Below are 21,574 nucleotides of genomic sequence, written 5' to 3'. Positions count from 1 at the left end.
ACGCGCTATCTCAGAGTTTGTTGGTGTATATAAACCCGGAAAACATATTGGTATTAACTGCAAATGTAAGCTAAAGTGTTTTGGAGAAATTGGGCATGAAAACTGTACCAAAATATTTCGCGATTTTTGTGCCATGGGAACAAAAGATCTCCAAGATGCTTATTTATATGGAAATATTGATAAATTAGAAGTTAAACGAGTAAGACCACGTTCTGGCCAAGAAATGAAAAAGAAATCATCATTTACTTATAAGGTAATATTTACTGGTTGAAATATAAAATATAAATTGTTTGAGCTTAAGATTTTACCAAGTATTTAAAATGTTTTATTGTTTCAGGTTCGCTGCGATGGGGCGACACGGAAAATTTGCAAAAAGGCATTTCTTTCATTACATGGTATTTCGAAAGCAAGACTTGAACGTTTACAGAATTACTTACATATGGGACATGGAACCCCTCCTGTGGATGGCAGAGGAAAACACGTAATAAGACCTAATAAACTACCCGATGGGTAGTTACCCAAGATACAAATCGCATTACAGTTTGAAAGATAACTTGCAGCACTATTACCTCTCTCCTCTTTTAAATATTGCAAAAATGCATCACATGTACTTAGAACAATACAAACCTAAATAATTACTTCTACAAAATGAAAATATGAAACCGATTGTAAAGTATGAATATTATAGAAAATTTTTTACAGAAAACTTTAAAATATCCTTCGGTAAACCAAAGTCAGATATTTGTCAGAAGTGTGATAACTTACAAAATCAAATTAATGCCGCCGATAATAATGACCAAAAAAGAGCATTGGAAACAGAGAAAAAACTACATATTACAAAAGCTGAAACTTTTTATCAAGACATGAAAGAAAAAACAGATTTAGCTAAGAATGATTTACAAGTAGAAGTTTTAACATTCGATTTTCAGCAAAATTTGCCACTTCCAGTGTCCTCGAGTAGTGAAGTTTTCTACAAAATTCAACTTTTGGTATACAATTGTTGTATTTGTGTGGGAAGTACTGGAAAAAGTTATTTTTATGTTTATGATGAGACAATAACTGCAAAAGGACAAAACGATGTAGCTAGTATACTACATCATTTTTTAAATACATAATCATATTAATCAAGACGTAACCACTATTTACATATTTTCTGATAACGATTCGTCCCAAAACAAAAGTTTTGTACTGGTACAGTTTGTTTATACCATTTTGGCAACTACTGAGAAGCTTAGACCGATAGTGCACAGATACCCTGAACTCGGACATAGTTTCCTTCTCTGTGACAGAAGCTTTGAAGTAATAGAAAGATAAAAACGGAAACATGACAAGATATTTTTACCCCAAGAATACTCAAAAATTATTGAAAATAGTAACAAACAGTTTCAAGTTATTAATGTGACTCAAGATATGTTTCTGAACTTTAAGAACTATTTTCAACAATTTTTTGTGAAAAATCCTTCACGGAAGAACAACCAATTTTTACCATCTCAAAATATCGTGTCATGCGATATGAAAAACTAGATAGTGAAATGACGTTTAAATGTAGCGAAACCGTCAACTTTACTGTATTCAATACTTTTGAAATAAGAGATAAGAGGAACTTGCAGCCCCTGACCTTACCAAACCATGACCATAAGTTGTACACTGAAATAAGAAAGCTGAAAAAGAACAAATTCGAGCATGTTATGTCTTTGGCAACAAATTATGTGCCAGATGATCTTCAAATGTTAGAAAATACAAAATTTATCAGGATTTCATAGTTTTCGCTCAAAATGTTTTTTACTTCTCCTGAAGATTTTGCTTTATTTGACTTGACCGGTAATTATTTTTAGGAAAGCGTCACACGAACTGGTTCAGCTCCTAAGGATAGACGTGAAAAGCATAGTGCAACATTTAAAAAGCTGGGCGACTTAAAAAAAAGGTTTGGTATGTGACAACATCAAAAGTATTAAGGATCGTTAATGCCACTATAGTCTAAAATATGTAAAAAATACTTATTTACCAGAAGAGCTCACAATCAAAAAAATGTTTAACCTCTTTAAAGAAAAGCATCTAAATGCTTAAGTCTCATATGAAAGGTACAGAACATTTTTAATAAGGAATTTAATATTGCTTTTGGATACCCAAGAAGTAACACATGCGCAGCGTGTGGTGAATTTTAAATTAAGCTTAAAAGTTTGACTAATACTAATGAACTTAGACAATTAAATGTTATAAACGATTTGCATAAAAGAAAGGTTGAAGCGTTCTATTCAAGGAAAGGACAAGCCAAAAAATCTGGAAAAAAAGTCGCTCTTCTCGTCAGTCCATTTTTACAACTATCATGAAGGAATGGCTAAAAAAGGATAAAACAAAGTCGCATCTTTTCTTCTTTACTTCATCAATAATTACTTAAAAGACCATATTGAAGAACTGCAAATCTTCTTCGACTCTGTCGAAGGACGAAATAAAAACTTTACTGTTTTTCGATTTATTCGTTTTCTAATAAACAACAAAATTCATGATCTAAAGGAAATAAATATAACATTCCCTGTAAGAGGTCATTCCTATTTGGAGTGTACCAAAAGTGTAGGATTGTGGGATTTAAAGAGCCCCCATGTGGTCCCGAAAGAGTTTGAAGAAGTCATTATAGTGTATTTTTATGTATGAGAGAGTAATAAAACAATAAATTATGTATGCAAATCCCTAAACTGTTAATACGGGTAACTTAATGAAAAACAGATATTTGTCAACAAGTTTACAGAAGTATATAGAAAACAATTTTAAATTGAGTATGACCACCAGGTATAAAGGTTGGAGCAGAATAGAATACAATAGTTGTGAGTTTCTTTAAATCTTCCGGTAAAACTGTATCATTTAATAAGTCTGCCATTGTTTTAAATTACTAGTTGATTTTAATTTTTCTTGGTAGTTCTACAAGATTAATGTCAATGTCAAATAAAACATAACGTCAAAACATTTTATTTGACATTGACATTAATCTTGTAGAACTACCAAGAAAAATTAAAATCAACTAGTAATTTAAAACAATGGCAGACTTATTAAATGATACAGTTTTACCGGAAGATTTAAAGAAATTCGAAAAAGTTTATCATCAGCATTTATATAAAAATGAAGTGACACCAAAATAGTTGTGAGGGTTACTAATCCCTAAATAAGGTTGCCAGTGTCGGAGTGATGAAGGTTAACAGGTACTAATGAATTTGCAAGAAATGTAAGATGTTTATTTTATTGGTTATATATAACCAATAAAAGTTTAATTAATATAGTTTAAGTACCTACCTATTTGCAAAATAAAGTTTAATTCTTTAGATAAAACAAAACGTTTTATTTTATCAATTTGCAAAATAAAGTTTAATTCTTTGCCTATTTGCAAAATAAAGTTTAATTCTTTAGATAAAATAAAACGTTTTATTTTATCTGAAATGAGTGCATTCCACGAAGTAAGGGTTTCAACAATCAAACATTTAATTCTTTAATTCCAGGAATCTACGACAGTAATTGACTAGATAATTACCTTCTAAACTTATTCCACAGAAAATGTGATAGTGGGTTTTTCCATTTTGTATATAGGAAGGTCCAAGTGGCGTATTCAAAATTCTTAACAGTTCACTAAAAGTAGGTACTTCAGTTGCAAGGTGCAGTTTATTGTGTATACTAGTGTTATGGAAAATTTGGAAGTGCCGTGTAAACGCCGAAAAATTGGTCCTCTAACAGTTAATGAAAAAACGTTAATATTTAATTGTTTTAAATCATTTACAGACAGACGTTTATGTGAAAGTGTTGATAAGACCGTTGAGTTAGTTAGCAGTACACTTGGTGTTGGGAAATCTACGATTTACAGAGTTATTAAAGAAGAGAAATGTGGTAGTTTTCAAATGCCACCTAATGCTCCAGGGAAACCAAAATTTCAAATAGAATATCATTTTAAAGAAGGACTTCGACGGAAAGTGCATGAATTCTTCTTTAGACAAGAATTTCCAACATTGGATAAAGTTCTTGTCTCAGTTCGAGATGATAAGGATTACCCAGAAATGAGTCGAAGTACGTTATGGAAACTTTTAAAAGAAATAGGCTTCCGCTGGAAAAAGAATCCCAGAAAGTCTATTTTATTAGAAAGAAGCGATATTGTCATATGGAGAAGACATTTTCTAAGAACCATAAAGGAAATGAGAAACCAAAAAAGAAAAATATTTTATCTTGATGAAACATGGATCAACGAGGGTCATACACCAAATAAATTTTGGCAGGATGAAACTGTTACAAGTCAAAGGCACGCTTTTGTAAATAACTTATCTACTGGTTTAAACCACCATCAGGAAAGGGACGCAGGCTGATAATAGTACACATTGGAAGTTCAGACGGTTTTGTTGAAGGTGGTTTATTAACTTTTGAATCAACTCGTACCGGTGACTAACATGAAGACATGAATGATGTCTTTCACAAATGGTTCGAACAAATGATAGATCTTCTTCCTAAGAACTGTGTAATAGTAATGGATAATGCAAGTTATCACTCCAGACTTATAGAAGGACTGCCCACAACCAAGTGGTTAAAAAAAGACTTGCAGAATTGGCTGAGTTCAAAAAATATTACGTACCATCCCGGATCTATAAGAAAGGAACTTTATTCGTTGTGTTTCCTTCATAAAGAAAAAATTTAAAAAATACGAAATTGATGAAATTGCCAAAAATCGTGAAATGACACTACTTAGATCCCCACCATATCATTGTGAATTAAACCCGATTGAACTGGTATGGGCACACATAAAGAGTGAAGTTTCAAGAAAAAATACCACTTTTAAAATTCATGATGTTAAACAGTTGTTTTTGGAGGCCGTAAATAATGTAAAACCTGAAAACTGGGAAAAGGCAGTAAATCACACTATTAAAGAAAAGGAAAAAATGTGGAAGCTGGACAATATTACTGATAAAATGATCGAGCCAGTTATTATAAATCTTGGTTCTGAAAGTTCATCCTCTGAATCTGATTTGGATTTGTAACAAGTAGCTGTAAGTTTTATATTAATATTTTTATTCATCTATTTAACATACCTTAGACGGTTTTAAAAACTCTTTTTCTCTTTTGTAATTTTTAAAAATTAAAAAAAATGTGAATTTTTTAAAACCCTTTTTAATGTAGGCCAGTCAGTTCTAATATAGTGTGTGATAAAAGAGGTCACTTTTGTTTACATACACATAACACTTTATAACACTGAAATAATTCATTTATTTTTTACAATTATTCAAAGTAATTTTTCAATTAATCTTGAGCACGCCCATGGAGTGGTCGGAGCTACCAGTTAAAATTATGCTAATTACTCTCTCGTTCATAAAAATAAACTATAGGCATTCTCGTTTCAAACCATCGCCGTTTGTTATAGTGAGTTTGTCACAAAACATGGTGCTGGATTGGAAATCATTTTTAGACACAATATATTTACAAAAATGCCCATTTAAAATACAGAATTTGATATTTGAATACTACTACCGGTCAACGTACAATAGACTAGTACTATCTGGATTAATACGAAAACGCTTTGACCAAAATTCAGCTTTAAGATGTGGAGAATTTTTGCTGCCTGTTCCGGTATACGATGGTAAGTTATAAAAAACTTTTAAATAAAAATGAGATTTATTCGTTTCTTTTTAATTTTTGCTAGAGGTTCATCAATTCCGAAGGCTATGTTTTACGACCTAATGATAGCCCAGTCTGGTTAAAAAAAAGGTGGAAACATGTTTCGCAGATATCTGAAGCTTTTAAGACATGGGTGGGGGATACTAGATGGTGAATAGATGAAAAGATACTCCTAGTTTTACCTTGCGTTTTTTTTAAGCAATAATTTATGGTCACAATTTGATTTTTTGTCTATAAATTTTTTCCCTTATATTTTAAATAAACAATATGTATGTCATTTTTTTATGTCAAAAATATCTTTATTTTCCCGTTTTTTTTTTATTAAAATTGATAAATAATTTACAGAGATATTTGCAAAAAAGCAGTTTTTTTTGCACTAATTTATAGATTTTATTAATTTTTTTATTAACAAAATAAAATGGTATTAATACATTTGAACATCAAGGAATTACCATCTTTTAGATTTTTGCGAAATTTCCCCCCGATCAGTCAAATATTTTATAAGTTATTTAATTTGTTTTTCCCTGAGGCTAATTATTTAAACTATTGAGCTTGCCCTATGCATGATGCTAGACACATTCAGCAAATTTCATAGGATTCTTTAAGACTTAGACTATCTCAGAAGTTAAATGCATATTTGAAGTATGAAAAATATAGAAGTTATTACAATTGTTTATAAGTAAAAAACATACCCCTTTTTCAAACGTTTATTTTGTAAATAATTTCGATGAAAACTCAATATTCATTCAACTTTTGAGATAGTATAAGTCTTAAATAATCCTATGAAATTTGTTAAATGTGTCTAGCATTATTCATAGGGCAAGTTCAACGGTTTAAATAATTAGTCCCAGGGAAAAACAAATTGAATAACTTTTAAACTGTTTGACCGATCGGGGGGAAATTTCGCAAAAATTTAAAGGACGGTAATTCCTCAATGTTGAAATGTATTAATAACATTTTATTTTGTTAATAAAATAATTAATCAAATTTATAAATTAGTGCAAAAAAACTGCTTTTTTGCAAATATCTCCGTAAATTATCTATCAATTTTAATTGAAAAATCGGGAAAATAAAGATATTCTTAATATAAAAAAATGATATAAATATCGTTTATTTAAATTATAAGGGAAAAAACTTATAGATAAAAAATCAAATTCTGACCATAAATTATTGTTTAAAAAACACGCAAGGTAAAAATAGGAGTATCTTTTTATCTATTCGTCATCTAGTAACCCCCACCTATGTCTTAAAAGCTTCAGATATCTGCCAAACATTTTGCCGTGAAATCGATGATTTTTGTATAACAAGACTGGGCTATGAGTCTTATACGGTTTTGCAGTCCAAAAGCAGTGACATTTTTCCAGAACTTGTCTCATCTCTAACAGTATGTTTAAATTATATAATTGTTGATAATAAATAAACATTAAAAATACATATTAATTTTCTTATTTAGTTCAATAATAAAAACTGTCTGGTTTTTGTCTGTTTTAGCTGATATTGCTGCTTATGTTCCTGCAAACCGTAATAATTGATGCAGATTTTTTGCAGTAAAGCCGACTTTAGTTTTGTAAACTAAAAAACTGTCGTTATAATACTTTATAATAATGTTAACTTCTGTTTAATGTAATCTAATGTTTATAATCCCTTTTTGAAATAAAAATAATTGGTTTTGAAGATTAAAATTCAATTTACTCAGTTGTGAAAAGAAATGACATATCTGGTTTTTTCCCTGTATCCTTCATGTGATATATTTTTATTATTAAATAATAAATATTCATATTACATATATTTTAAAACATATGTCAGTGAATACAATATTCAATATTTTTTAATTAAAACTCTGAGATAGCGCGTTATAGTGTGTGTTTGAGAGAGGGAGAGAGAGAGGATTGCTTGGAATTTAAGTGTAAGGTGTAAAATAATAAATGTAAAATGCACTCAAAAAGTTTATTCAGTAATTGATTTTGAATACTATAATTAATATTAACACTACTTATTAATTTAAAATTAATATTACTAATATTCATTAACTTATCGTTTTTTATTTATATTATTCCTTCGGTACACAGGTGATACTTTGAGATACGTAAGAACGGGTTGGGTCTGAGAAGCCCAAAAATTAAACTAAGAATTTTTTATGTTTAATTTTGTAACAACAGTTTTGCGAGGCATATATTAGAACTACTACCAAAGACAACTTGCATACATTAAAAGAAAATGAACTTCTATTATAATACTAAAACTAAAAATATAAAAGAAATTACGTACTACAATATGGCCGATATTTAAAAAACACCTTGTATATAACTTATTCAGTCATTTTATCACTGCATATGCGACAAACAGGTACGGTTTACCTTGGAGGTATTCCAAGCAAATAAATTTTTTACAATAGTGACACATGTATCGAGTTTTACGATCTCTACAAAAAGCACAACGCCCCCTTTTATTTTACAATTGTACTGGTCCAACACTACTGAGTTTAGCAGCAAGCTCTCTTACATCTCGTGCCAAATGAGGAGATAGAGCTCTTTCTTTTATATTGTCCATTACTAACTGAAGACCTAGTTCTTTAAAAAAAAATCTTCTTTTGCTTGTTTTTAGATCCAATTTGTTAGTTCTTTGTATCACAAATGCATTTATTGCAGCAACATCAAGCAATCCATAAAAGATTACCATGGGCCAACGTTTTGTATTTCTTGCGACAGTATAGGAACCTCGAAGTTGATCAACCGTGTCCACACCACCTTTCGTAGAGTTATAGAACGTTATTACTTTAGTTTTACTTTCGTCACCAGTTGTCGGATCAATTTTTTCATCATGGTGTAGGGTTGACAAAAGAACAACATGTTTTTTTGGTTTTGGTATATAGGACAATATCGTCATATCTTTAGTAAATCCAAACATAGTTGATTTTGGCGGTCTATTGTTCAATAAAAATTCGGTTGGGATAATCCTTTTGTTTTTCCGTAGGGTGCCTACAATTGTTAGACTATGATTTGACAGTAAGTTTTGTGCGACTTCAATTGATGTAAACCAATTATCCGTTGTGACATTCCAGTTGGATTTCGAGATTGGTTTGCAAAGCCGCTCAAGCACATCGTAGGCTGCAGAATTGATAGAATATGGACCTGGTGGTTGTGTACCGGCATAGATTTCTAATTGATAAGTGTAGAAAGTGCGAGAATCCACCAAAGAATATATCTTCAGACCGTATCGGTCTGGTTTGTTTGGAACGTATATTCTAAAACTACAGCGACCTCTAAAGCCTAAAAGCATCTCATCGATAGAGACATATTGGCCAATGGTATATTATTTTTGAAAATTTTTAACTACATCCTCGAATACGACTCGAAACTGCTGCAAGTTTGTCTACTTGTTTCCGTTCGTCTCTTGTACGAATATCATCTAGGCGTCAGCACTTCATAAGAAATCTAAACCTGCGGAGAGCCATCGTTGCCGGAAATATGTCAATTCCAGTACCATTTTTACCCATACCCAAAACTCAAAAATTGAGGTTCTACCTCCATAGTAAACTCCAGCTAAGTAAAGCAGGCCAATCAGAGCTTTTAGTTCACATATATTTGTTAGCCTCGCATCGAAACTGTCTTTATATCTCACATAGACACGCTCGATATATACATTAGTACATTCAACAACAGGTTTTATAATTTTGTCATTAAAAAACAGTTTCCAGCATTCCTTTTCAGTTGTCCAACTTTTTGCTGCACGAATAACTCCAGGAAGTTCTGTGATGATATTTTCTCGTCTAGTTCTAACATTTCGTGATCCGCATGTCTTATTCCATTTCATTCCATCTTTGGTATTGTAATAAAGATGTTGGTTTGACCCACCTTGTGGACTACATTCTTGTAAGTTTAGTTCGGTGTCTGATAAATCGAATTCAGACTCTGAGTTATGATTACCATCTTCATTTTCTAATGTTCCAACAATATTCTCACCGGAATCTAAATCTTCATAATTTTCTTCCTCGTCAGTTGCAACTTCCTCGTAGAGACATTGTAAACGTTTTACCTCTTCCTTGTAAGAATACATTGTTTTGCTAAGCTCTAAAAACAATGCACTGCAAATTTTGTTTGGTACTTTCATAAAAAAGTACTTACATTAAGGAACGAGTTGGGTCTGAGAGAACGAAAACAGATATAACATCGACACTATCGCTTCAATACGCATTAGTAAGTGAGGGATTATAACTGGCCATGCTGTCGAAAGGTACCTAGACCGCCAGGACCGTACTTAGAGTGGCTGACCGAATAGAGATATTAGAAAAACTAAATGGGCCCGACAGACCCAACCCGTGCATCGCAGGGTTATTTATAATTTTAATGTCGTCACTCTTATTCAGATCGTCATTTCCATTAAATAGCAATCAGAGAATTATTGCAGCATCTCCGTTACAATTTTCGCATATTCGCGTACATTTTAGATCATGTATGCAACAATCACACTGTTTGCTGCACGCAGATTCTAATGTACATTTACATTCATCTCTGACACTTTGGGAGGACCCATTTTTTTGTTAGACGTGATTGATTCTAATCCGTTTTCCCCCTTTTGCCAACCAAATCGCCAACCGTATCAAGATTATTACGAGAGTAAGAGAACAAAACTTGTATTGGATAATAATATCTCAAACAATGCTTATTCGTACCACTTTTTGTTGGCGGCAAATACAATCGATCAAAAAGAGAAAAAGTTGAGAATTAGATCTCTATTTAAAAAAAAATCTGGCTCTGCAAAATTTATACAAATTTAAGAATTTTTTATAAGCAATTAAACGTTTCTCGAAAAGAAATTGACTGATAGGGCCTTACGAAGTCTCATTCGATTTGTAATTAAAAAAACTACAATATAAAGCCTCTAAAGGTATTTTAAAAAGTCAATCATTAATTCTTCAATCCTTCAATCATTCATTTTGCATAAAAAATGCATTCTACTCAAAAATATTGATTTGATACAAATCAAAATAAAATAAAAAAAAATAATAATAAGAAACCCGTTTTTGCACCTTAAAAGTGCCATAAAAAATAATAAACGACAGTTTGAAGTTGCAAACACTTGAAGGTTAATCCAGACATTGACCTTATAAGGCTTTATTATTTTTAAAAATTCAATAATTAATGCACTTTTTTCCCTACACTTTGGACTATTAACTAATATACGCACTAAGAAAATAAAAAACTTCAAGTTACAAAGAGTCTTTATTAATATGTAACATTTTTTCTAGAACCAATTTTATATAATTTTATTAACTTCCTTCTAATTATATAACACTTTAGCTATGTTCGCTTTAAATTTGAAATAAGAAAAAAATAATTATAACCTGTCAGAAAAAGTTTATTAAAGATAACCTTCGGCCTCCATTAAAAACAATTTTTAAATGTTAAAAACAAAAATAGCTCCAATCTGAACTGTAATTATCCAATAAAAAAGCACATCCGTTCATCTCTTATCTGTGTGTGAATAAATCAAAATGCTGCCTCAGTATGTATGTATATTTATAATAGTAGAGGTGCTGGAACCGCTCCCGTGGATCGATAGTACGATTTCTACACTCTCGGTGTGAAGTACATAGATTTACAAGTTTGCAATGGCTCCGAAATTATACGGTGATAATAGAAGTCCTTGTGTTAGAGCTGTCTTGTTAGCTGCTGAAGCGATGAAGATTAAACTGGAATATGTCGCTATTGACGTCGTGAAAAAAGAGCATTTGACGAATGAATATATAAACGTAAGTACCCTATTCGCAAAAAAAAAGGAGAATGGTACTGTATTCGATAAAAAACATACTATAACGAAATTAAAAAAAGTCCAATATAACAAACACGATGAGTGTGAAGTACTTCAAGAATATGCTTATATCACTTTGAAACTTTTTTTAAGTCTGTTCAAAATTTTTATTTGGCTTTTTTTTTTATTTAATTGCCATCATTGACATCTACTCAATAAATAGATTAATAGGTAGTATAATATAAGGGAAGTGGCTTGAATCATCAAGAATCAATCAATCAATGGTTCATTGTAATTTCTCTTTCTCCTGATTGGTTAAATGCTTCTTTTTTTATGGTGGTGTCATCTTTATTTGTAATAAGTGTCTCTTCATTTACATTGGGCATGCTTAGATTAAGTAATGTTTGATTTGAGATATACAAATCTTTTTGTTGGATGGTTAACTGAATTCACATAGTTCTATGCTATATATCCTGTATGATTTACTGTACAATTCTGCAGCTATGCCGTTAATCTAAGTAGGTAGTTTCAGCGCTTGCTGGAGTGTTGAGCTCTAAGTCCAAACTATCCTCGGGGGATTATTCCTAATCTTTCTGTTTCTCCTTCTATTCTTGGGAGAATCACTCTTGTTGTTACCTTTCTGATCGCTGGAAGTAAACTAATCGGTCTATAGTTTTTAGGAAAAATATTGGTTTTCCTATTTTATGTATCATTATAATATGATCTTCTTTTCATTGATTTGGACAGAGCCTGAGTCTATGCATGCAACCTTAATATCTTCTAGCTAGTGGTAGTTTATTGTACATCTCTTGAGAGTTCTTCTCATCACTTCAACTTTGTGTTCGTAGTGTAGACTGTACGATTCTTTCCTTAAAGTAGAGGAGTCGATTTCCTTTTGTTTCGCATTATTTTTTTAAGCTTCCATATAACCTACATGTTTGAGTCTTTTTCTTTAATTTTTTTTATATGGTTGTCCCACGCCTGAGAGTTCTGGTCTTGTTCTTTGTTAGCTTATTTATTTTTTTGCTAATTGCTCCAAATACATTTTGTTCTTCTTTTATTATGCTATATGTTAATGCTTTTTTTACTATGGTGTAGGACTTCTTCTTCCAATTCTTTAGGATTGTTGATATTGGGAGGTTGCCTGGTCCTCCATTGACTTTGAATTTAGGCAGTATTTTTATTTTCTTTCTGTATTGAATGGTGATCTTCCTTCCATGTGTCTATTTACAGGCAGTATCGGATTGCGGTCAGCTTCTCCCACTGCCCCCGATTATATTTCAGTGTGCTGTCCTTTTTTTTATTATAGCTATGTCTAGTGGTGTATGGGTAGTGTATCTCATTCTTCCTTGCTTTTGTTGGTCTCTCGTTCCAAAAAAGAGCAGCCCTTGTCTCTTATATTTACCTAGCTTTTTTTTTTAATTTAATATTGCGATAAACTATTACGATAACACTTTTGTTTATGACTTTTCTTGTTTTATGACTTTATTTTATATAGCACTAAAGTAAATTAAACGATTTATAAGAGATTTTAAATCAAATAATAAGCAAAAAAATATTTAAAATATTTTTCAATTTATCTATTTTAGTACTTTCGTATAATATATCTAGGTTCATTTACTTATGTACATTTAACATTTTAAAAGTAAGGTTATCGTTTGTATTATGTTGTAAAAATAAAAGTATATATCTAGATTAAACAAGGTCAAAGTATTACGGCATCGAAGTTCTAATTATAAACTTGTTCCACGACAATAAAAATATCATTTTTATATAAAAATTTACCATTTGTTTTTGGATTATTATACATGGTGTACCAAGAAAAAATTGTAATCGACAAAATAAATGTTGGAACAAAAATTCAAAAAGCGGTGGATTTTTATATCGATAAGACAATTTTTTATGCAAAAATAATTGTTTCAATAGAATAGAATAAAATAGAAATATATTTTCACTAAAAATTGTACAAATAAGAATAACAATTAAAATTTATTAAAATTACATAAATCGTCAATATCACAGAATCATAAAATAGAAGATAATAAAATATACAATCCATTGCAAAATTGACTCTGAGATAGCGCGTGCTTGTACCTAAACGTACTGTAATTTCTTAGTTATTCGTTAAGAAACTCTTCCACCGAATAATAGGATCTTTTAGATAGATAGGGTTTTGTCAATTTACGGAACTTAAGGAAAGAAGAAGTAGATTTAGGTTGCAAACGTAGATGGTTGTATATTTTTCTTGCCAAATATAATATAGATTTCTCTCCTAACTCAGTAGACGGGATCGGAAAATACACATCACAGCTTGAATTTCTGGTAAAGTAGTCATGATTAGGTCTTGCTGAAAAAACATGTAGGTGTTTATGAATTAAGCAAACAGTTTCTAGAATATATAAAAAGGAAAGAGTTAAAATCAAGTGATTTGTGAAGTAACTTCTGCAATAAATATCAGATTGGGCAGCTGTACTAGAACCCCAAAAAGGAAGGCCATATCGAAGATGAGACTCGGACAAAGAAAAATATGTTATTTTGGAAGATACTAAATTGATTTCCTTCGAAACAGATCTTATTGCATAGCGAGCTGAGGCTAGTTTCTTACTTAAAAAATTTAGTGGAAAACCCTCATCGCTCCTAGTACGGTATCCCTCCCAGACGGGCATTTCCTTCTTCCCCACAGTCTGACTCGCACAGTTTAACTCATACAGTCTAACCCACTTTTCTACCTTTAACTTCCAGCATCTTTCCCTTACATGTGCCGTTGGTCCAGCTGTCTTTCTTCCTATTCTTTTTTCTTGATAACTGCACGGATATAGTTGTGTATCATTTCTCTCACTGTAACAAAATTGACACATGTCTCTCTTTTCATTCTGTTCCTTTCTATTATCCATCTGTTGCACTCTAACATCGTATGTGTCACAGTATCCGAGTGTCCGCAGTATAAGCATTCATCTGTGTCAGCCGAACCTAGAGAGGTTGGCCCTAAAACACTCGTATCCTGTGAGCACCTGCGTCAGGAAATAATCCAGTTGCCTGTGGCCACAGTCCACCCAATCTCTTATGTTGGGGATTAGCATTTTCGTTCACAGTGCCAAATCCTCCGTGTTATTCAATTCTTCTTGCTATCTTTTAATTGACCTTTCCCTTTCCTGTCTTCTCTCGGCGATAGTAAGATTTGGGCCTCTTCTCTCAAAGAGCTCTTTTCTTTCCACCGCCAGAACATGCAACGGAACATATCCAGTGATGGTACACAAGGCTGCCGCAGACACAGTCCTGTATGCGCATACCACTCGCAACAGACTTGTTCTGTCCACTCGTGTCATAGGCCGTTATCTCTACTGACTCGCTCCAGACTGGTGCCGCGTAGAGGACGATCGACTGTACTTCGGTTTTCTCTGACGCAAGTTTTAGTCCGTGCTGGGTCATCTATTTCTTTACGACGCCGCCTGCGTTCCGAACCCGGTATTTGAGATCTGGCTTATCCCGAGCCACTACCAATACAGCGAGGTCATCCGCGAATGCGAAGGGGGTTGTACCCTCTCCATATTCACAGTTCATAACCTCGTCATATGCCAGGTTCCATAGCGTCGGGCCCAAGACAGATGTCTGAGGGACCCCAGCCGCCACGTCCACGATCGTGCGCTTTTTCACCATAATCCTTCTCTCGGACAGATACTCCGCCCCCACATTCATCAGGTAGCCAGGACATTCTCTCTCCTCCATTGTCTTTATTACCTCGTCCCACTGCAGTGTATTGGATGCGTTCCTAACATCGAACAACAGCAGGGACGCCCAGCGATATTCATCCCCTCTGTTGCGCAATGCTTCAAGCACACTCACGATTGCATCAATCGTGTTTTTTCGTTTACAAAAACCAAATTATTTTCGAGATAAACCACCTGACCTCTCAATTATGTCGTCTATGCGTACTCGCAGCATCCTTTCATACAGCTTACCGATGCAAGAAAGTAGACAGATGGGGCGATACTTTTTCCCAGTCTTGGGGAGCAGTACCAGTCTCGATGTCCTCCAATGCCCAGGAGAGGTTTGTGCTTTCACCAGTTCATTCATCGCAGGCTCCGACCGTCCTAGACCCTTCATCGCTCCTAACGCCATCTGCTTAGGTATTAAAAAAGCATACGATGTAACATTACGTTGTTTACTTATGACAGACCTGTCGAATTTAGACAAAATAATAAATTAATAATAAAATACAAATAAATATCATTTGGTAGTACATTTAATTATATAAACTAAATAATATGTTTAAAAATAATAATTGTATTTATAAGAAATCATTTTAAGTCGAGAAGTGTCATAAAAATTTAAACAGATGATTCGATATTGTTATTAATTGAATGACATTTATGACTTTTATATTTTGACAATTATTATTAAACATCGAATCTTTTATTGGCAGATATTTTTTTGCTTCCCATTTAATGTCTGTATTTTGTTAGTTATTTTTTATGTAGTTTTTAATTTATACCTGGTTAGTATAAATATATGATGACTAGAAATGAATGGATTAGTAGTAGTGAGAGTAGTGAATCGATTTTAAAACCCTTGTTCTTTACGCTACCCGTAAAGCCTAAACAAATAATACGATGCAAGTAAAGAAGCTTCTCTTCAAAAAGACAATTTTCTCGAATTAGTATTGTTATAACAATTTTTTTGCTGATTTAAATGTTACTAAATGAATATTACTATAGTTGGTATCATAATTCTTACTTTGAGTGTTTTATTTACTATTTTTTACGTATAAATATATTTTGATCAATACTTTTGCAGTTAAATTCACGTCACACTGTTCCCACTTTGGACGACGATGGTTTCGTAGTGTGGGATAGCCACGCAATAATGATGTATTTGGGGGAAAAGTACGGAAATGACAATTCGCTATACCCCAAGGATATTAAGAAACGAGCTCTTATCAACCAGAAGCTTTTATTTGATGCGGGAGATCTATTCTCAATTAGCAGATACATTGCAGTAAGTATACTATTTTAAGAAACAAAATATACTGTTTTTTCGTTTAAGGATTAGGTATTTTTATTATCTTACTCCATCAAACTTTACTTCATCTTTTTCTTCTGTGTTAGTCTGTTCTGTATTACTTAAATTTCCAATATACCAGACTATGTGTGGCCATTGGCATATAGGCCATTAAGAAGTTTTTTTTTTAATGTTTTATTATATTAAAACCTATCGACTTACTAAGAACAAATGTCATAGGAAACTTATTCTTTAGTCATCGACACATATTAAGGATTGGAAACAATAGATTGGAACGAAAAGGGCATCAATATAGATGGAAAATTTTTATATAACCATAAATTTGCAGATACTCTGAGATAGCGCGTAGACAGCTTTGATCAGGCACAGATAATGCTACAAGAACTCCATACTGCCACAAAAAGAGTTGGTCTTAAAAGAAATTTTTCAAAAACACAATTTATGACAAATTTATTTCACAACAAAAACATCTCAGTAGAAGACAAAGATATTGAGCCAGTTGACTCCTATAAATACTTGGGCCATGAGATCAGAATAAGTCGAGACAACCAAACAATCGAGCTGAAAAGAAGAATAAACCTCGCTTGGGCTGCATTTGGAAAGATGAAGGATATTTTTAGGTCTAAGATTCCAACGTGTCGAAAAAGAAACGTATTTAATCAGTGTATTTTGCCAGTGATGACCTACGGCGCAGAAACCCTAACATTCACAAGAACAACAGTGAGTAAACCACAAGTTTTGGAAAGGGCAATGGAGAGAATAATGTTAGGGATTTCTCTACGTGATAGAATACCCAATGCTACTATACGCAAAATATCAGGAGTAGCAGACGTTATCGAAAGGATAACAACACTAAAGTGGAACTGGGCAGGTCATGTAGCAAGATCAGTTGATGACCGGTGAATAAAAAATAATTTTGGAATGGAGACCCCCAATACAAGCTAACAGAAATAGAGGTCGACCCCCAACGAGATGGACAGATGGCATAAAAAGAGTAACTACAAATTGGATTCAGATGACGCAAAATCGGACTAAGTGGAAAAAAATGCGAGAGGCCTATGTTTAGCAGTAGACGTTAGAGGCTAGTTGATGATGATGACATATCAAGGAACCGTCTCTTACCGTTTTTACTATTATATTTGTTGTCATTCGGCTTATATGATCGTTCCATTCTACTCTTCTATTTCTTACCCAGTCCTTGATGGATACCCATTTGGTATCCTTTATTAGTTCTTACTTTTTTTATTATTTCATTCATGATCAGGTTGAATAACTAACTAGTGAGGTCTAACTAGTATAGCTGATCTAAATCTCATATTCTTTAACTGTCTCTTACATAATAATACAAGTACGTGGCTGCTTTAAGAATTACTGAAAGCAGGTTTAAAGACGCTATTAAACTTCTTTTTCTTCTTCTCCTTTCTCTTTATAAGCAATTCTGCCTGTTTATTGGAGGATTAATACCTCTATGGAAGGTTGTCACTCCATCTTTTGTGCGATCGTCTGATACTTCTTCTGTCGATTGGTGACTTATCTCTTGCTATTTTAACGACACGGATCTCCTCCATTCTGCTTATGTGGTTATTCCATTCTTTTTTCTATTTTGTGTCCATTCATTTATACACTGTACGTTACATTTTCTTCTGTCTTCACTTATCTTTCAATCTCAGCGTATTTCCTGTAATTCTTCTCAGTACTCTCATCTCTGCCGTTTCCAGTAGCCTTTGCATTATGGTTGTATTGGATCTTATTTCTAAGGCATATGGCATTATTGACGTTACACTCTTCTTAACATGCCATACACCAAAGTGCGTAGGCGACTATCTCATTACTAGAATTCTGTTCTTGGTGGCGTGACACAGCTCGCCTGTATTGTGTATTCCTGTCCATTCTTTAATATTCCTTAACCAGGATAATTGTTTACGGCCGGCTCCTCTCCTACCTTCGATCTTCCCTTGTGGTCCCAGTGTAAGGTCTTCCCCAGTGTAAGGTCTTCCCGACCTTACACTGGCTTTATAAATTCTTGTATAGTGTCTCTCTATAGTGTTATTTAGGCATACTGCCAGTCTATTTGCTTTTTGTACTTGATCTCTCACTTCTTTGTCCAGCTCTCTATAGCTAGACAGTGTAATTCCCAGGTATTTTATTTTCATTACTTGTTCAATATTGATGCCATCAATTTCTATTTTACATCTGGTTGGTTCTTTGCTGACTACTATTATTTTAGTTTTCTGAGATGAGATTGTTATAATAAATTCTTTTGCTCTTATGTTAAATTTGTGGACCAGTCTTTGCAGACTATCTTTATCTTGGGCTATCACTATTGCGTCGTGTACGCAACAGCGTATTTTTATTTCTGTCTTTCCCATTCTGTATCCTCTTCCTTTGTTAATGCTTTTGATGATTTCATCCATGATCAAATTGAAGAGCATGGGGCTCAATTAATTCCCTATTAAACTTAAATGTATTATTAAGTAAAGATAATACAAACAATTTTAATTTAATTATATGGTATTTCTGAAAAAAATTAAATTAAAGGTGAGAGTGAAAAATTTGATCGTTTGAATGGATATTTCCTTTGTATGTGTATTTATCTGGTGCCCACCTATCAAACCATAATTTATGTCTTGTGTGTTATAATTAAGTCGCTATACAATAAGTGAATAACAAAGTACTTTAATTTGAACCGATCAAATGCCTTCTTAAGGTCCGCTAAACATAGATATGTCAATTTGTTGTATTCTAATGATTTCACTGATTATTTCAACATTAATCTTGAGTATCAAAATTTACGTTTTTTTATTGCGATAATTTTTAATACCTTATTTATTAATTTATATTTGGACTTACTCTTCTCGGATTTTATAAAGCACATGGCTAACTAGCGCGCCACATACAATTTGACGGAGCAGCGACCGTAAGGGAGACTATTGTGCAGTAGAAAATATCCAAAATAATTTCCATTTCTTATGCGCAATGGTGTCTCAAAATATTTCTCCCGATAAAAATAATTTAATTTGCCCCCTATAAAACTAAATCTAAAATTTTTTTATTTGTTTATTATGTGAGGCACATACCATCCCCCTCACATTTAATGTTAAGTTCAAATCTGGAAGAGGTTTCTATCTTGAAACTTAATTGTATGTCCACCACATGATATCCTAATCTATAATACTCTACAAATTACATAAGCTAGTAGCTGATGACAAATGCTTTAAGAAATACAGCTGATCTGGTTTTGTCTTTTTTTTTCAACAATTTTCAACAATAAAGTAAATAAATTATTTTCTGTCTATAAAACAATAATCCAAATAAAAGTTGTAGATTTTAAAAAGTTCTTTAATTGTCGAGTTTCTAAATTAAAATGTATAAACAAGTGACAGATTTCAAAACCCCCTAATTTTTGCAATAATTTATAAATGTTAATAACTTTTTTTTTTGAATGACATATACAGACGTTTTTGCCACCTCAACTTCAACTAAAGGATTTTTATACCCGTACCATAAACAAATTTTTTATATGCTTTTGTGAAGTCCAATATTCTGTCGTTTATGTTTTTCAAAGAAATAATTTTTAAAGCAGAAATCTGAATTTGTTTCGAAACTATCTTACCGATTTTTCTATCAGATGTCGCTATTGCGTCCATAACGAAGCCATTTTATTGTTGCTTCTTAAAAGACAGAGAAGATTATTTTTCACGTTGAGAACGGCTATGAATAACTGTTCTGATGAGACTTATTAAGTCGAAATACGTATCAACAGATACATAGACGCTTTGTACGTGAAATCAAATCTTTGCTGTCTTTTTCATTTCAAATAATTTAACCTTTATAAAATAAAATTATGGATTTTTTACCAAAGTGAAATCTCCCTTAATTATTGGTACTTTGGAACTAGTGGTACTAGTAAAACTTAACCATAACTCTGAGGATGGCTTTGTAAGCCGAAAGCCCTCAACTAGGAAATAAATTTTACGCACTTTAAAAATACTTTTATTTTCATTCTTTGAGTTTTCAATAATTATTTGTTTTATGGAGACGATATAACTATGTTCTAGGGTTTCTTTCTATACAAACGCCAACCTAACTTTCCTCAAGACTTGGCTGAAGCTTTAGACAAAGCCTATGGTTTTCTGGAGACATTTTTAACTGAATCAAAATATGTTGCCGGTGACGAGATGACCATAGCCGACTTTAGTCTGTGGACTTCTATAAGTAATTCCAGCGGTTTTGTAGCAATTGATGCAGCGAAATATCCCAAGATTACAGCTTGGTCAAAAAAATTGGGAGAACTGCCCTATAGTCACCTAAACTTTGAGGGACAAAAGGAGTTTAAAAAGATATTAGAAGTACTAAAAGCTCAATAATGAATATGTAAATTTTAACGATGTTTTTTTTTTCAATAAATATTTTTATATTTCGTTTTCTTAAGTATTAAAACTTTTGTTATTCAAGATTTGAGGGATATTCATTCATTTGCGCAAATGAAGCCGGTTACCACCGGTTGGAAGTTTAAATTAAAATGCAAGAAAAAGCAGCTGTAGAACAAATTTAATCGCTAGCATTCCAAAAACGCCCTTCAACAACTTTCCAACAATAATCCATCGCATCCCTTTGATACACAATCCCCATAAACCTTTACAGCAATAAAAATAAATAAAATTATTAATGCTGTTGAGAACTCGAGAAGACCAAAGAGTGTCGTGCCGTGCCGCGCGGGTACATTTGTCATTCGAGATGAATCCCATCACGATTGCCTTCCCAACGAAAGTTAAATTTGAATAGCTCGCCGAATGGAAGTGGCAAGTGGATGGAAAGTTGAGGCGATCGAAGATGGAGAGTTTAGGATGACACGGAAAGTGGAAGCGGAAAGACGCAAAGGCGTGGAAACTGAACGGTGAAGGGAGGTAAATGTTAGCTATACATGAAGTCTTTTACTGACGTGTATTGGTGCTGATATTTTGCTGATATAATATGATTTGCAGGTAAAGATGGGATACCAAATGAATTGTTGAAATATCGTAGAGTACAATAATAGGACAAGCGCGCTAATATTATTATTCACTGTGTCACCAATAACGGGATGGAAGATTACAGCGAAAGGGTGAAAGATTTTAAAAAACTATTTTACATTAATATTTTGTAAGCTAATAAAATCTACATT

At 32.7% G+C, this 21,574-nt stretch overlaps 1 protein-coding gene and 1 pseudogene across 1 annotated transcript; both read left to right on the top strand.

The window, feature by feature from the left end:
- The first annotated feature begins 133 nt into the window (after positions 1-133).
- Positions 134-1,314, top strand: LOC140431803 (uncharacterized; annotated as a pseudogene).
- Positions 1,315-11,138: 9,824 nt separating this feature from the next.
- LOC140431802 (glutathione S-transferase 1-like) lies at positions 11,139-20,834 on the top strand. Its single transcript, XM_072519684.1, has 3 exons — positions 11,139-11,392; positions 16,186-16,386; positions 20,469-20,834. The coding sequence occupies exons 1-3, from the start codon at positions 11,252-11,254 to the stop codon at positions 20,775-20,777; spliced, it is 651 nt and encodes a 216-aa protein (XP_072375785.1). The 5' UTR covers positions 11,139-11,251; the 3' UTR covers positions 20,778-20,834.
- The last annotated feature ends 740 nt before the right edge of the window (positions 20,835-21,574 follow it).

This window comes from Diabrotica undecimpunctata, unplaced genomic scaffold (genome assembly GCF_040954645.1).
Source record: "Diabrotica undecimpunctata isolate CICGRU unplaced genomic scaffold, icDiaUnde3 ctg00002028.1, whole genome shotgun sequence".
In the NCBI taxonomy this organism is placed as follows: Eukaryota; Metazoa; Arthropoda; class Insecta; order Coleoptera; family Chrysomelidae; genus Diabrotica; species Diabrotica undecimpunctata.
Note: the sequence above shows the minus strand (reverse complement) of the source record. Positions and strands in the feature narration are given on the sequence as shown.

Coding starts and splice junctions, on each gene's coding strand:
- LOC140431802 (XM_072519684.1), top strand. CDS start 11,252: ATGGCTCCGAAATTATACGGTGATAATAGAAGTCCTTGTGTTAGAGCT. Junction 11,393..16,185: donor TGACGAATGAATATATAAAC/GTAAGTACCCTA, acceptor ATACTTTTGCAG/TTAAATTCACGTCACACTGT. Junction 16,387..20,468: donor CAATTAGCAGATACATTGCA/GTAAGTATACTA, acceptor ACTATGTTCTAG/GGTTTCTTTCTATACAAACG.